The sequence below is a fragment of the Acomys minous genome (assembly GCF_964271855.1).
Source record: "Acomys minous genome assembly, chromosome: 13".
NCBI classification, from domain to species: Eukaryota; Metazoa; Chordata; class Mammalia; order Rodentia; family Muridae; genus Acomys; species Acomys minous.
In genome coordinates this window covers 110,080,556-110,095,002 of record NC_140495.1, presented here as the reverse complement: position 1 = coordinate 110,095,002, position 14,447 = coordinate 110,080,556, and the positions used below count along the sequence as shown (strand labels likewise).

Genomic DNA, 14,447 nt, shown 5'->3' with positions numbered 1-14,447 from the left:
AGGGGGCGGGGGAGAGCCGAGGCCACCGAGGGGAAGGAGCGTCTGAAATGGAGGGAGAGGGGAGGGCTGGCAAGGCAGAGGTGGGAACAGTGGGAAAGGAGGGATTGGAGGCTGGAGGCATAGGGGTAGGTAAGGGACGGAGGGCAGGGACCCAGGCCTTGAAGGGGGCTGAGGGAAAGCTGTTGGCGGCGACGAGAAGGGAGGGTTGAGTTTGGGGAAAGGCTGCAGAAATGATTTCGGTTTGGGAGCTAGTGAGGAGGAAAATATCAAGGGAACAGAGGCAGGATCTTAGGAAAGGGCAGCAGGGAAATGAAAACACGGTGGAAAAAGGGACCAAGAGATGGGAAGGGAATTTGGTGAGGGGCTCGGGATGGTAGGGGTTGGGAAAAGAGGAGGATGGAGGGAGCGAAGGGGCCAGATGGAGAAAGAGGGTGGCAGGGGGGGGTCCAGATGGAGGGAAGAGAGGAGAGAGAGAAAGGGTTGGGGGAGGGGACAGCGGAGAAGGGGGAGGACCAAGTGTGGGTTTTGGTTGGGTGGGGGGAGATGCCAGTAAGGTTGAGTGATGGGAGCACGGGCCAGGTTAAAACCCTGCCAGCCTCTGCACAACTGAAATGCAACCCCTGGGGTCTCAGCAGCTTTCTTCACCTCATTGCTTTGACCCCTTCCCCCACCCCACCTCTTATTTCCATTCCCCCTCCCTTCCTTTGCTGTCCATCACTTATATCTTTCCCCCCATATGGTGTCCGTTTCTTATATGAGTCCCCCTTCTGTCCTTTTCCTGTACGAGTTCCCTGTCTCATATCTGTTGTCTCTGTCCCTCTACTCTAATAGCTACCTTCTTACTCCACCACTACTCCTGTACCCCGAGTGTCAGCAACCCCCCATGTCTGGTGGAGGCTTCTGATCTCTTCCCTTGTCCCGAGACACTGAGCATCATCCTCACCCCTTTTCTTTTAGACCCCCAGCTCATCCTCCCCTTCCTACCCCACTTCCCGTCCTGTCACATGTCTGTGCTTACTTATTTTCCTTTTATTTCCAACTTTACATCACCGTTTCTCTCGTCTTGTCCCCTCTGCTTCCTGGGGTGATGAAAAATTTGGGGTGCCAAAGTACAAGTCTTGATGGTTGGACCAGGAGCTCTAGGGAATCCCTAGCTTGAACCCTTGTGGAACGTCTCATTCCAGTAAAAATTCCCTGCTTCCCCTTCCTCTGCGAGGTTCCAGTGCCTCCCAGGGTCATCTTTCTTAACAATAGACCACTCGTGTGGTGTGTGTGTGTGTGTGTGTGTGTGTGTGTGTGTGTGTAGAGTTAGTTGTTCCTAAGTTAAGGTTCCCTGTGTCCTCTTCCCGGGAGAACGGTGTTCCCTGAGGTCTAACCCGCTTGCCGCAGCTGCAGCCTGGAGCAGCTCCTCTGTCCTGTTTTGGTTCTGTGTGTCAGCAGATGTTTCCTCTGAGTGTTCCATGTGTTGGGATGCAGTAGGCCCACTGCCTTCCCCGTCTGTGGCCTAAGTTATGGGTGGTGGTTGTGGCTGTAGCACTGGGGCCGAGTTCTAGTGTTTTTGTCTTATTTCCCTACCACTGGGCTCTCCGCCCTGTCAGTGATCTCTGTCTCTAGAGATCATCGGCATTGAGACCCTGAGGCGGCACTGCCGTGGCTATGCCTTGATGTCCAGGGGCTCGCCTTGCGCTCTGCCCTGCAGGTTGGGTAAATTTGAGGAGTGTGCATAATGGTAAGAGATGGGGATTTCTAAGGGGTTACTCAGGGTACTGGAACAAGCTCAAAGGCCAGTTTTCCTGAAATGTGCTCAAGTTAATTATCCCACAAAGGTGACAGTTGTGGACACTCTAGCTGATGCCTTGGGCCCAGTTTTGTCACTCTGATGCCACCAGTCTAACTCTAATGACCTGTGTGTGTGGCTGTGATGCTGACAAGGCAGCAGAGATGGAGCAGGAACACCTCAGACACCAAAGCATGCAGGTGTCGGTCCTTTTTTTTTTTTTCTGGAAAATGTCTATCTTCAGATCTCACCTTGGGATGTTCCTCTGTCATCAGGCTTGTGTGTTCAGTCTTTTTCCTCCACTCTTCCCTGTGCCCAGGTGAAGCTCTCCACTTGTCTATGACAGTCAGGTGGGGAGAGCAGGACTGACTCTTGCCTGAGCATATCATGGACAGAGGCCAACTTGTTCTCAGGTTATTTAGACAGTGTTTTCACCACTTTCTCCCACCCTCACCCCTGCACACATTCTCTCTGTAACTACCCCAAAGCTTGAGCAGGGGAGGACCAGGGGAGAAGGGAGGGGAGGCCTCCCGCCTCTTTGGACATGTAAGCCCCCTTCCTCCCTTCCAGAGGTGTAGCTCTCAGAACCTCATGACCCAAGTGCTCTTAAACACGCCATCTTCTCTCTCACAGCTGGGGACCTCTTATTCTCCTAAGTGTGTGGTGCGACGCCCATTGTAAGCGGTTTTTCAAGCCTTTTCTCTGACCTCTCTGTATCTTTGGCCAGTTTCAATAAATCTCTGCCCCCACACTAGTGAATTCGCAGTTTTCACCTTCTCCTGCCCTAATCAAGCGTCTCTCTCATAGACTACGTCTCATCCCTGAAGCCACGCCCATCCCCGAAGCCACGCCCATCCCTCATCCCTGAAGCCACGCCCATCCCCTTCCTAGAGCCGCCTATGATCTGACTCAGTGTGAAGGCCCATCTTCAACCCTTAAAGAGAGTCTTCTTCCATTTTAGGTTTCTACACCCAAAGTATAGACCCCTTTACTGTTTGTGTGTCTCTGTCCCCCAGATGTACGGGGACCCCCTATGCACCGAACCCAGTACGTTCATTCCCCGTACGACCGTCCGGGTTGGAACCCTCGGTTCTGCATCATCTCGGGGAACCAACTGCTCATGCTGGATGAGGACGAGGTGAGCGGGATGAGGAGGTCGGGAAAGCGGGAGAGCGTGGAGAGATGAGGGGAGAGCGAGCCCCAGGAAAGTGAGGGGGAGAGACCCGAGGGGGCCGTGGTCAGGGTAGAAGGCAGGCACTCGTGGACTTGTGCGAGGAGGCCTTTGGCAGTGCTGTGGAGGAGCTATGGTTCTGAAGACTTGAGGGTGCCTCCTGTTTTCACCCCATCCATGTGATGGGGGAAGGGAAATAAAGAGCTTAGAGGGAGAGTGAAGGAATGGGCAGGCCTTCCTCCAAAGTGAGCCTCAAATGTCCCCCCCCGCCCCCACCACCACTCCTAGTTCTTCACAGAGCAAAGTGCAAAGGTCGCTACGTGACCCTGAGAAAAGGCAGGGGAGGTGGGAGCGTGTGGAGGCACTGACAGGTGCAGGGCTGTGAGCTTCTGCAGGGCAGGGTGGGTTTCAAGGAGGGAGAAGAGAGCAGGAGAGGCCCAGGGGCGCGGGCCACTGGGGCGTGAGACTGGCCAGAGTGAGGCGCTGGCACGGACAGGGGAGTCTCATGGAGGCAGTGTGGCCCTGACAGACTCATGGAAGGCCTGAGAGCCACAGCAGCGTGGCTTCCATAGTAGGAACAGGGTCGGTTCAAAGAAGAGCCCAGTTCTGAAGGCTGAGGCCCCCAGGTGTGATTTAGGGAGCCATCTTTACAGAGTGCAGGGTACCCTGGGAGAGGTGGCCAGCGTTGTGCCCAACACTGTTGGGGCTGGAATGGTACTTGGGGCTAGCCAGGGTGCGGAAGAGCCTGGAGGACAAGTGAAAGTGTGGAGCCCATAACAGAAGTGGCTGACGGGGGTTGCCGGGTTGGGGGTTGGGGTATGGCAACTCTGGCCGCAGGTGAGATGGCCTGGCAGGCCTAAGTTTGGGGTAGCAGAAGGCATCTGAGTGACCTGCTCTTGGTCATCAGCCTTGACCAAGGACTTGAAGTCGATTGATGGGCTGGGGAAAGGAGAACCCACGAGTGGGAGCCAGCGCAGGGCTGACCTGGACACAGAGAGGACCTGCTGTCCAGCCCGGGCCAACAGGAGCAGCCTGCCTGCTGGGAAGCTGAAGACGGAGCTGAAATAGTGCCGGGCCCAGGGAGCTGGAATTGGGCCGATGGTGGGGCTGGGGCCTCGTGGGAGTCTGGCTCCCGGTAGGGGTGGAAGTTAGGATGGCAACTCCAGGGGGAGCTGAGGTGAGGCTCAGGGAGAGGTAGGACTGAGGGCAGAGCCACTTAGACGCAGACGGAGGGTGAAGGAGGAGGAGGAGAAGGGGGGAGGTGACCAGGCCCCCGGGGGGGGGGGGGGAGGTTGGGTCCCTGTCTGGCCGCAAGCCGGGCTGTGGGAGGGAGACAAGCTGTGGAACTGGTTATAAATGCAGCTGTGACAAGCTTGAGGGAGAGAGAGGGGGTGAGCAAGGTAGGAGGCTGGGAGGGACGCGGGGGAATGGACGGACTGAAGGTCAAGAGGAAACCAACTCCTGTGGAGTTGCTGGAAGCGCTGAGCGGGGCTTGGGGGAAGTCTCTAGACTGTTTCAAGAGAAAAGACGAGGGACTGAGAAGTCCCCGCCAGGGCACAGCGAAGTGGGCAGGGGCGGAAGGGCCAGGCGGGCTGGCCAGGGGAGAGAGGGACGCGCAGGCTCGTGGGGTCTGACACACTCCCCAATCCCCTAGATACACCCCCTTCTGATCCGCGACCGGAGGAGCGAGTCCAGCCGAAACAAACTGCTGAGACGCACGGTCTCCGTGCCGGTGGAGGGGCGGCCCCACGGCGAGCATGGTACGGCGGCCGAGCAGGCTCGTGCCCCGATAGTCGCGGGGAGCGGGCGGGGGCGGAGAGCAGCCGTGATCCCGATCCCGAGGACAGGGCGCCCTCGTCCGGGCTGCGCGGGGTACCGGGGCTGTTGGTGAGCAGCCCCCGCGTGTCCCTACGCTGCTTCGCTTCGCTTAGCTCCCTTTTCCTCTCCAGCAGTGAAGTTTGACTGTTTCCCCGGTGCTTGTAAAAATAGTCTCCTTAGCTCTTTAAGTCTCCTGTCTGTGCTCCTGGCCCGCCCTTGCATCGTCCGCCTGAGAACTTGACCTAGTCCCCGCCCTCCACCAGACCTGTGTCCCACCCCAGCTCCCATCTTCTTCCAGATCTTCAGGCTGTGGCCTTTCCTTCTTCTTCCCTCCGTCGATTCCGTTTTCTGCAGTTGGATCACCTCCTGCTTTCTTGTTTCTCCCCCTAATCATTTTCCACTCCCCCTTGATGCCCGAGTCCCTCCCCTCTGCTCCGGGTAGAACTCCGTCAGACCCCCATCTCCTCGCTGTCTCTCCAACTCTCTCCCTCTCTCCATCTGTCTCTTCCCCTTCCTCCTCCCTTCTGCCCCCCCACCCCCCTCTTTAGTCATTTAAAAAAAGATTTTTGTCTTCCTCTGAGAAGTTCGCTTAAAAGGTTTCCATGGGAACAGTGAGGGGAGATGAAGGCAGAGAACTGGGATCTGCAGCCAAGGTGCAGAGAGCCGCCCTCAGTCCCCGGAAACCCCCTTGCCACTGCCCAGGTCTCAGCATTTCCATGATCCCCAGCCAACCCCAGGCGACCCCTTTATCCCACCATCTCTTCCTCCCCAGGGATCCAAGCTTCCAGTTCCTTCCTCAGAGAAAAAGTGGGCTGTGTTGTCCACTGGCCGCAGCCCGCTGCCTTCTTAAAGATCTAGGCCTCTCTGCCCGCGGGGCCAGCTCTGGGACCCCAGGCCAGTGGTCAGGGTCGTGTGTCATTGCCATGGAAACTGACACTGGGTGTAGATAGCACTCTGAGGCAAGCCAGGAGGTGGTGGTGCAGAGTGTGTGGAGAATGGGTGGTATCTGTCTGTCCATGTCTAGAGCGTGTGTGTGCGTGTGTGTGTGCGTGTGTGTGTGCGTGTGTGTGTGTGTGTGCGCGCGCGCGCGCGCGCGCCTGTGTGCACTGGAGTGCTAACATGTTCACAAAGCGTGTTTGCCATGTGTCCTGCGGTTGGCCGCTTTGCCCATATAGTTCTCTGTCTCCTTATGCGGGGTCCTCAGAGTGCCGAGGCCTTTGCTGTGGGGCTCCTGTGTTTTGGGTGGAGTTAAGGCCTCTGAAGGTTTCTGTATGGGGCTTAGTAAAGACTGGGGGTGGTTTCGAATATATATTTTGGGGTAGGATTTAGTAGAAGTTAGTAACTGATGAGCGTTTGGGATCTTGAGAGGGCATAGAGGGTGTGCAGGGGACATAAGGGTCTCTGGGGCTTCAGGGGCTCCGCTCTATAAAGGAGCTGTGGCCGCTCCAGCCCGGGAGAGGTCGCCGGACCTTTGAGGGCACTGGAATCCAGGGCTCCTCCTCTGCTGGGTGGAGCTGCAAACCTCACTCCCTGCAAGGGTTTCTCTCTCTCCCTCTCTCTTTTTGGGGGTGGGGGTCCTGTTCAGGAGGCGATGATGGGAGGCCTAGTTGGTTTTGGGGGTCCCTCTGTCCCCCTCCCCCGTCTCTCTCGCGCTGTCTCCGGGCGACGGGGCTCGTGACAGAGGCGGCCACGGCAGCAGCGGTCGCCTAGCAACGGCGGCGGGGCCCGGGCAACGGCGGCAGCGGCGGGAGCGGCGGCGGAGGGAGCCGTTCCCGCGGCTGTCACCGCGCGGCCGTCCAGGCCGTCCCGGGCCCCGCCGCCGCCCCACCGCGGCGGGCGGCGCGAGCTGGGCCGCCGCCGCCCCCTCTCCCTCCGCACCCGCCCCTCCCCCGCGCAGAGCGGGCCCCTCCCCCATCGGGGGCACCCTCGACCCCTCCCCGGGGGGCGGTGCGAGGTAAGGGCGGGGCCGGGCGGACTAAGCGCGCGCGTGGGGGGCCGCGCGCGTGGGGCGGGGGCGCGCGTGTGCGTGGGCACGGGAGGGGGCTGGGGAGGCCGCGGTGGCGGCGGCGGCGGCAGCTGCTCCCTCCGCATGTTCTCGCTGCATCTTCCGAGTGGGGGGAGTTATGGTAACCGGAGGGGGGGCAGTAGAGGTCGGGAGGGAGGGGGTCTGGGCAGTTTCGTGCGGGCAGGGTTGTGAACGCACATGGGGGCGGCTGGTGTGAGGGGGGGTCTTAGAGCCCTCCTGGAGGGGCAGCCCTGGTGTTTGCTTGTGTGATCGTGACCGGGCTTGTGTCCCTGTGTGTTGGTGCTGTGTACACATGGGGCCCAATTCCTCTTGCACACATGTGTAGCAGCACTGTGCAGGTATGTCCTGTCTTACCTTGCCTCTGCCAGTTAACAGCCTGAGGGCCTGTTGGGCTAGCCACTGGTTTGTGGGGCAGTCTGTGGCCATACTGATTCATGTCACCTCTGACCCTGAGCATGCATGCCCTGGTTGAGGCCGGTGTGTAGGAATGTGTGGCTGGCCGAATGAGCATTTTCAGTGTCCCTGGCGGCAGGTGTGTGTCTTTGCATGTGTGTTCTAACATTGGCCTGAGTATCTGTGTCAGTCCCGGTATGGATGTCCAGGGCGTGTCTGGATGTGGGTGGTGTGCCGGTGGTGGGGACTAAGTGTGTGAATGGTTCCTAGTAGTCCGACTGCATGAAACACCCTTGGGCTAGGCAGGTGTGAGCCTCTGCCTGCTCCCTAGATGGGGACAGATGGAGGGTGTGGAGTGAAGAGGGAAAGTAGGCATGAGAGGAAAGCAGAGTGGGCAAGGAACACCCAGGATGGCAGTGTACAGGAACTGGCCCCAGAAGACAGCACAGGGGAGCTGAGGAGCCAGGTCCTCTGTGAAGCAGTCTGCGGGGGAAGGAGATGCTTGAGGGCCCAGCTGTGGCTCTGTGGGGTCAGGCTTGGCTGGATCGCAGGTGGCCATCCAGTCACAGAAGCTGGTTTCCAGTGAGGCCTGTCCTGTCACCACGGAGACTGCAGAGCGTGCCCTCCCCCAAGCCCTCTGTTCTCTTAGCCTAGCTCCTCATCTCTCCCTGGCTCCCTGTGAGAGCTGTCAGCTGGGCATGGAGAAGAAAGGTAGGGATTTGGGGGGCTGGAGGGTAAGGGAAATGTTTGTGGGTGATGTCAAGAAAAGAGACACTGGAGAGATGGACTCCAAGCCCTTGCTCTCTGTGTGTGTGTGTGTGTGTGTGTGCGCGCGCGCGCGTGCAATTATGTGTGTATACAGGGTGTGTACTGTGTGGGTGTGTGCACAATGCCTATGTTACGGGCCTGTGTAGGTGGCTGTTCTGTGTGTGCATGAGTGTATACATCATGCAGGGATGGGACATGGAGACCCCAAATAGCAGTGTATGCTTTTCAGGTTTGCTGTGTGTACATGGCTCTGTGCTGTTCTTTCACATGTCACAGCAGGCGCACTAATAACAGGATAGCCCGTGTTTCTGTCACTCTGCCCTCTTCTGTGCTTCTGCCTTTCTCTTCCTTGTGTCAGAGTCCTTGTGAGCATGTATGTGTGTGTGGACTCAATGCACCTGTGACTTATTTGCAAGCTCCTGGTATTGTGTGTGTTGCTTCCAGGAACTAAGCAAAGAAATTAGCAGACACCCCCCCCCAAATGCTTTTAGTTCCAAAAGAAAATTTCAGTGGATTTAACTTAAGGGTTTTATGAGATGCCTGTGTGTGAAAATCATGGCTGACCTAGGTTCCCCGGAAAGGGAGTAAGCCAGACATGCCTGCGAAAGGCAGAGGGTGGACTAGGGGGGAGAGATGCTTACTGTGTGACAGAGGCTGGCTGACATGCTTGCTCCTCATTTGTAAAAAAAAATTTGTTCTGGTTTTTCTGGTAGCCATCACAGATGTTGGTGGTTAAGGTTATGGAAAAGCGAGAAGAAGGCAGGGCAGGGGAAGGGAGGCCATCCTGAGACCGTGAGTGTGGTGGCTCTGCTAACGTGAATTGTGGGTGTTCACGGTGCTTCCTTTATCCCATGGAGATCATAGTGCACACGTGGTGCAGGGGTGACACATGGACCACGGTGTACTTAAGCATGTGTCTCAGGGCTTAAGCTGACATGCTCCTGCCTATGGGGCATGAACTGCCATGGGGCATGAACTGCCATAGGGCTCCGTGTCCGTTTGTATAGTGTGCTGCCCACAGGATAGTCCGCAGCAGCAGTCAGCGTTCAAGTATGTACACCCCTGTTGCAGCGGTCACATGTGTCAGAGCATGTGGGGTGTGTGGGTCTCCTTGTGGGTCCCTAGCCCCCACCCCTGTGCTCAATGCTGTCTGTATGTCTCCCAAGCACACTTTCCTATTATTTCTCATAACGCGGCTGTGATATATATAGTTTCTTCGTGTTCTACACATGTTCCTGGGAGACTGAGGGTTCTCTGGTCAGGGGATCCAGACTTGTGCGTGCAAACCTGGGTTTGCCTGTAAAAGGAGCAAGGAGGGCTGTGCAACCTGGAAGCAGGCAGGAAAATGTAGTGTGGCTTTCACTGTTTTATTCCGGAACCTAGTGGGTTAACAGGCAGTTCTTCCGGTGCCCCCCCCAGCCTGTAGCTTCTTGTTGCCATGGAGATGGTGGCCCCGCCCCTGATGCAGCACCGGCCCCCCCATTGGCTGCAGTGGTGACTGTGGGGCTGAAGGGGGAGCCCAGGCCTGGGCAGCCATTCTCCAGCCGGAGCTTGGCACCCCCACTTCCATTCTCCTTCAGCCCCTCAGCCCCTCCAAATTCCCTAGCAGCGGACCTTCAGCTCCCATTCCTTAGACTCTTGCCAGCCGAGCTTCATCCGCATTCCCCTCCCCCTTCCCCTCCCCAGCCTTTTTACTTGGGAGTCCCCAGAATCCCACTGCCCATCCTCCCACTGCCCTGCATTCTTCTCTTCTCTTCAGCCCTCACTAGCACTGCAGTGCACGTGGAACCGGCTCCTCCTTCCCGCTCCTCGTCTACCCTTCCTGGGGCTTTCTGTCCCCCTCCACTCAGCACAGGTCTCTTCTGAGACACCCCCTCCAGTCCTGGGAGGGGGTCATGGGAGGCAGCCCTGGGCCTCCAGACAGACAGGGTCTCTGGGAAGCGCGCAGCCGGGGGAGCATGTGCCCAGCTGGGGAAAGAGGAAAGCCCACCCGCGGGCAATGACCTTTAACCCGTCTCCCCGCAAGCAAGCCCCTTCTCTTGGGTCGGGACGGGCCATTGAGCCTCCCTGGGCCGTGGGTGTCCTCCATGACGGAGGCTTTACTGACCCTCCCGACTGCCAGCCCCAGTCATGGGCTTGCGGCCTCCCACCCCGACCCCGTCAGGGGGCTCCGGCTCAGGCTCCCTGCCCCCTCCTTCCCACCGCCAGCCTCTCCGCCGCCGCTGCTCTTCTTGCTGCTTCCCGGGGGGTAGGTGAGGGACTGAGGGAGGTGGCTAACACGCTGGCCCAGGCTGGAACTCGGGACTGACACTCCCCCAGCCCCTTCCCCAACTTCCCTTTGGGCCCTTTGCTCCCCTCCAGAATACCACTTGGGTCGCTCGAGGAGGAAGAGTGTCCCTGGGGGGAAGCAGTACAGCATGGAGGCCGCCCCCGCTGCGCCCTTCCGGCCCTCGGTGAGTGAATGGAAGCGCCTGCCAGATGTGGCTCAGCTGGACCAAGGAAGAGTGTGCCTGGTGTCCCCTCCTCTTTGGTCTACCCCTTCTTGGCTCTGCCCCCTACTTCTTGGACCAGCCCTCCCACCTTTTCCAAGCTAGTGTGTGTGTTTGTGTGTTTGCTCACATCACACAGCACCCGTGGGAGCAAGGAGGACAAACTGTCTTCAGGGCTCCTATCCCCTCGCCCTACTCCATGGTCATCCCACCCAGGATTCTCTGCCAGCTGAGGGTCTCAGGGACACTGTGCGCTGTCCCCATCACCCCTATTCCCATTTGTTCCCCAGCAAGGCTTCCTGAGCCGGAGGCTAAAAAGCTCTATCAAACGTACAAAATCACAACCCAAACTTGACCGGACCAGCAGCTTTCGGCAGATCCTGCCTCGCTTCAGAAGTGCTGACCATGACCGGTAGGTGCAGGCGCTGAGTGGGGGGGGGGGGTTCCCTGAGTGCAAAGGTTAACTGTGGTTTGCAGAAACAGGAGGTGACAGGAGGAGGGCTCCTGCCCAGGCTAGGACAGAACAGACCAGTGAGAGGGGCCAACAGGACCTAGGTGGAGGCAAGGGTAGGGCAGGAATTAAGGGCAGCAGGTTGGAAGTGGCTGCTGTTGCAGGAGAAGGACTGAGACCCCAGTAGTTGGGGGGGGGGTTAACAGAGCAACAGAAAAGGCAGCTGGTCTGGGGCAGGTTACAGAACAGGGGCAAGGCCAGGGCTAATCCATGGCTGAGGAGTGAGGAAGGAACCAGCCTGCTGGCCGCTGGCCTCCGTCGTCTATGGGCTTCCCCCAGGCCACTCACTCCCTGGAGAGACTGTGCCCTTCTTTCCCCTTGTGTCTGGCCATCCTAGAGACTAGGCGGGTAGGAAGGTCAGGATCAGGTGAGTCACACCTTTCCCTGCCCCCTTACAAGTAACCAGTGCTGGATTTGGGGCTGGCAGGGGGTGAGGGCATGGTATTCCTGGCCGCGGGGGCGGGGGGCCGGGGGAGCGTGGTGCTGACGGCAGCCAGAGCCTGTGATGACGGGGCTGCTATAAATAACTTCACGGAGGCTCCCACACCCGAGCTCCCCCCTGCTTCCCCCTGCTCTGTCTTCGTCCCCTACCCATTTCCACACCACTTGCTATCTGGCCTTTCTCCCCCCATTCTGGCCACTCAGCCCGTTTGTCTGTGCTCCCCCATTGCTCCACCCCGGGCTGTCCTCTGCTTCGCGCTCGCGCCCTCCCCCAGCCCCTCCCTCGGCACCTGCTTTCGCTCCCTGCTTGCCGTTCTGCCTCCTCTCCTGCCCCAGTCTGCTCTCCAGTCTCTGACCTTCCTTCTGCCCACAGCCTTCTCCTCTGCTTTCCTCTTTGCCCTGATGTTGTGCTAACAACTGCTCTCTTACTTCATTCATAGTTTGAACCATGAAATGTTTATTAGGCACTACTGTGTGCCAGGTCCAAACCAGACCTTACTGTGTTTTCTGTGTCAGGGTTCTGTGCTTCCATTGTTTTCTGTGTGGTGAGAGCCTGACTCTGGAGTCACCTAGATGTGTCCAGGCCGGTCTTTTCTTTTCCTCTGATTTTTGTTTTGTTTTGTTTTGGTGGTGGTTGTTTTGTCAGTTTGTTTCTTTTCTTTTCTTTTTTGGTTTTTGTTTGTTTGTTTGTTTGGTTTTGGTTTTTTTTTTTTGAGACAGGGTTTCTCTGTGTAGCCTTGGCTGTCCTGGACCCGCTTTGTAGACCAGGCTGGCCTCGAACTCACAGCATTCCATGTGCCTCTGCCTCCCGAGTGCTGGGATTATAGGCGTGTGTTTGTTTCTATTTATTTGTTTATTTATTTATTGGTTTTTCAAGTCAGGGTTTCTCTGTGTAGCCCTGAGTGTCTTGGACTTACTTTGTAGACCAGGTTGGCCTCACAGAAATCCACTTGCCTTTGCCTCCCAAGTGCTGGGATTAAAGGTGTGTGCCACCACGCCCCACTGCTGCTGCCACCACCTCCACTTCTCCTCCTCCTCTTCCTCTTCCTTCTCTTCCTCCTCTTCCTCTTCTAAGACAAGGTCTCACTATGTAGCCCTGGCTAGCCTGGGACTTGGTATGTAGACCAGGCTGGTCTCAAACTTAACCAGGATTGGCCTGCCTCTGCCTCCTGAGTGCTGGGATTCAAGGTCTGTGCTACTTTGCCCAGCACTTCTGAGTTATTTCCAGGTACCCCAACTCCTTGGATATGAGTTGAGGCAGAGAAGTCTCTTGAAGGGCGTCGTTTCCCCCTTCCTTATGTGAGTCTCTGTGTGAAGGACCAGAGCCTCTGGTGAAGCAGAGTCTGAGTGCAAGGAGAGAGGTGGCCCTGATGTTTGTCTGAATCTCCTCCTGCCAGGGCCAGGCTGATGCAGAGCTTTAAGGAGTCGCACTCCCACGAGTCCTTGCTGAGCCCCAGCAGCGCTGCAGAGGCCTTGGAGCTGAACCTGGATGAAGACTCCATTATCAAACCCGTACACAGCTCCATCCTGGGCCAGGAGTTCTGCTTTGAGGTAGCGGCTCCTGTGGGCTGAGGGGACTTGAATAAGTGTGCCACATGTGAGGGTGCTAAGGGAACAAACCTGGGAGCAGGAAGGTGACATGGTGGTGGGTCTCCAGCCTCTCTTTGGAGCCCCATGTCAAGCCCACTCCTCCCCAGGTCACAACGTCATCGGGAACAAAATGTTTTGCCTGTCGATCTGCAGCCGAAAGGGACAAGTGGATTGAGAATCTGCAGCGGGCAGTGAAGCCAAACAAGGTACTGGGGGGAGGGGCCAAGGGGGCGGGCCTGGGGGGAGGGGCCAAGGAGGCGGGGCTGGGGAGGAGGCGCCAAGGAGGTGGGGTTGGGGGGAGGGGCCAAGGGGGCGGGCCTGGGGGAGGGGCCAAGGAGGCGGGCCTGGGGAGGAGGCGCCAAGGAGGTGGGGTTGGGGAGGAGGGGCCGAGGGGGCGGGGCTGGGGCCAAAGTGGGGGTCTGGACTGAACAACCAGGAATATGGTTCCTACTCTTCTGAACACCCCCCCCCACACTGGTGTCCCATCATCCTCCACTTCCTTACCATGAAAGCCATAGACCTAGAGAGTCCTCCAGTCCAGTCCCCTGCAGATGGAAGGCCTCACTGACACCTAACAGGTGCTTACCTAGTCCCACGGTAGTGTTTTATGAACCTTGGTTCTCTCTATAAAGTCTGTGCACATATGGTTGGACTTGGTGACCTCAAGGTCCCCTTGACAGAGACCCTGTGCCTCTGTGTTCCAACCAAGACTTGTGTTCCACTGTGTCTGCTGGTCTCTGACTCCAGTGTGTAGGAGCTCACAGTCCCAGCCATCTTCCTCTTGTTTCCAGGGCCTTTATTAAGGAATCCCACTTAAAATGCTAGATATAATCTGAGCCACACGGGGGTCCAAATACCACACTGCTTTCAACACCTGCTGTATCATGTGACTCTCAGCAGGTGCTTGGGCCTTTCCCACCCAGCCACTGAGTCTCACTGGCCCTGTGCTTATGCAAGCACTCTCTCGCTTTGCCACACCGGATGCATCTGCAGGACTTTCAACACATTCTCATTTTTCAGATCTTTACTAGAAATAAGAAAATTGAAAGTTGCTGGGTGTGGTGGTGCATACCTTTAATCCCAGCACAGACGCAGGTAAATCTCTGAGTCCAAGGCCAGCCTGGTCTACAGAGTGGGTTCCAGAACAGCCAGGGCTACGCAGAGAAACCCTGTGTCAAAAACAAAAAAACAAACAAACAAAAAAAACCAAGTTGGGCGTGGTGGTGGATCCCTTTAATTTCAGCACTTGGGAGGCAGAGGCAGGGGGATCACTGTGAGTTCAAAGCCAGCCTGGTCTACAAAGTGAGTCCAAGACAGCCAAAGATAACACAGAAAAACCCTATCTTGGGGACTGGGGGGATGGCTCAGGGGTTAAGAGCACTGTTTGCTCTTCCAGAGGTCCTGAGTTCAATTCCCAGTAACCACATGGTGGCTCACAACCATCTATAATGAGATCTGGTGCC

General features: G+C 57.3%; 1 protein-coding gene across 17 annotated transcripts in view; it reads left to right on the top strand.

The window, feature by feature from the left end:
* The window catches only part of SYNGAP1 (synaptic Ras GTPase activating protein 1), a 31,620-nt gene that overhangs the window by 1,823 nt on the left and 15,350 nt on the right, over window positions 1–14,447 (top strand). For 6 of the 17 annotated variants that reach the window (XR_014773716.1, XR_014773718.1, XM_084753368.1 and 3 more), the window contains exons 1-8: window positions 2,034–2,190; window positions 2,411–2,454; window positions 2,794–2,915; window positions 4,603–4,708; window positions 10,315–10,406; window positions 10,733–10,854; window positions 12,792–12,945; window positions 13,092–13,190. Coding sequence is in view for 14 of the 17 variants with exons in the window: in XM_084753368.1 (XP_084609494.1) it covers window positions 2,165–2,190; window positions 2,411–2,454; window positions 2,794–2,915; window positions 4,603–4,708; window positions 10,315–10,406; window positions 10,733–10,854; window positions 12,792–12,945; window positions 13,092–13,190 (765 nt within the window). In the remaining 3 variants the exon portion in view is untranslated. Of the gene's footprint in view, window positions 1–2,033; window positions 2,191–2,410; window positions 2,455–2,793; window positions 2,916–3,330; window positions 3,350–4,265; window positions 4,349–4,602; window positions 4,709–4,784; window positions 4,836–6,554; window positions 6,721–6,821; window positions 6,893–6,954; window positions 7,897–7,916; window positions 10,202–10,314; window positions 10,407–10,732; window positions 10,855–12,791; window positions 12,946–13,091; window positions 13,191–14,447 lie in introns of those variants that run through there. The other 11 variants (XR_014773717.1, XM_084753369.1, XM_084753367.1 and 8 more) reach the window with 8 other exon arrangements.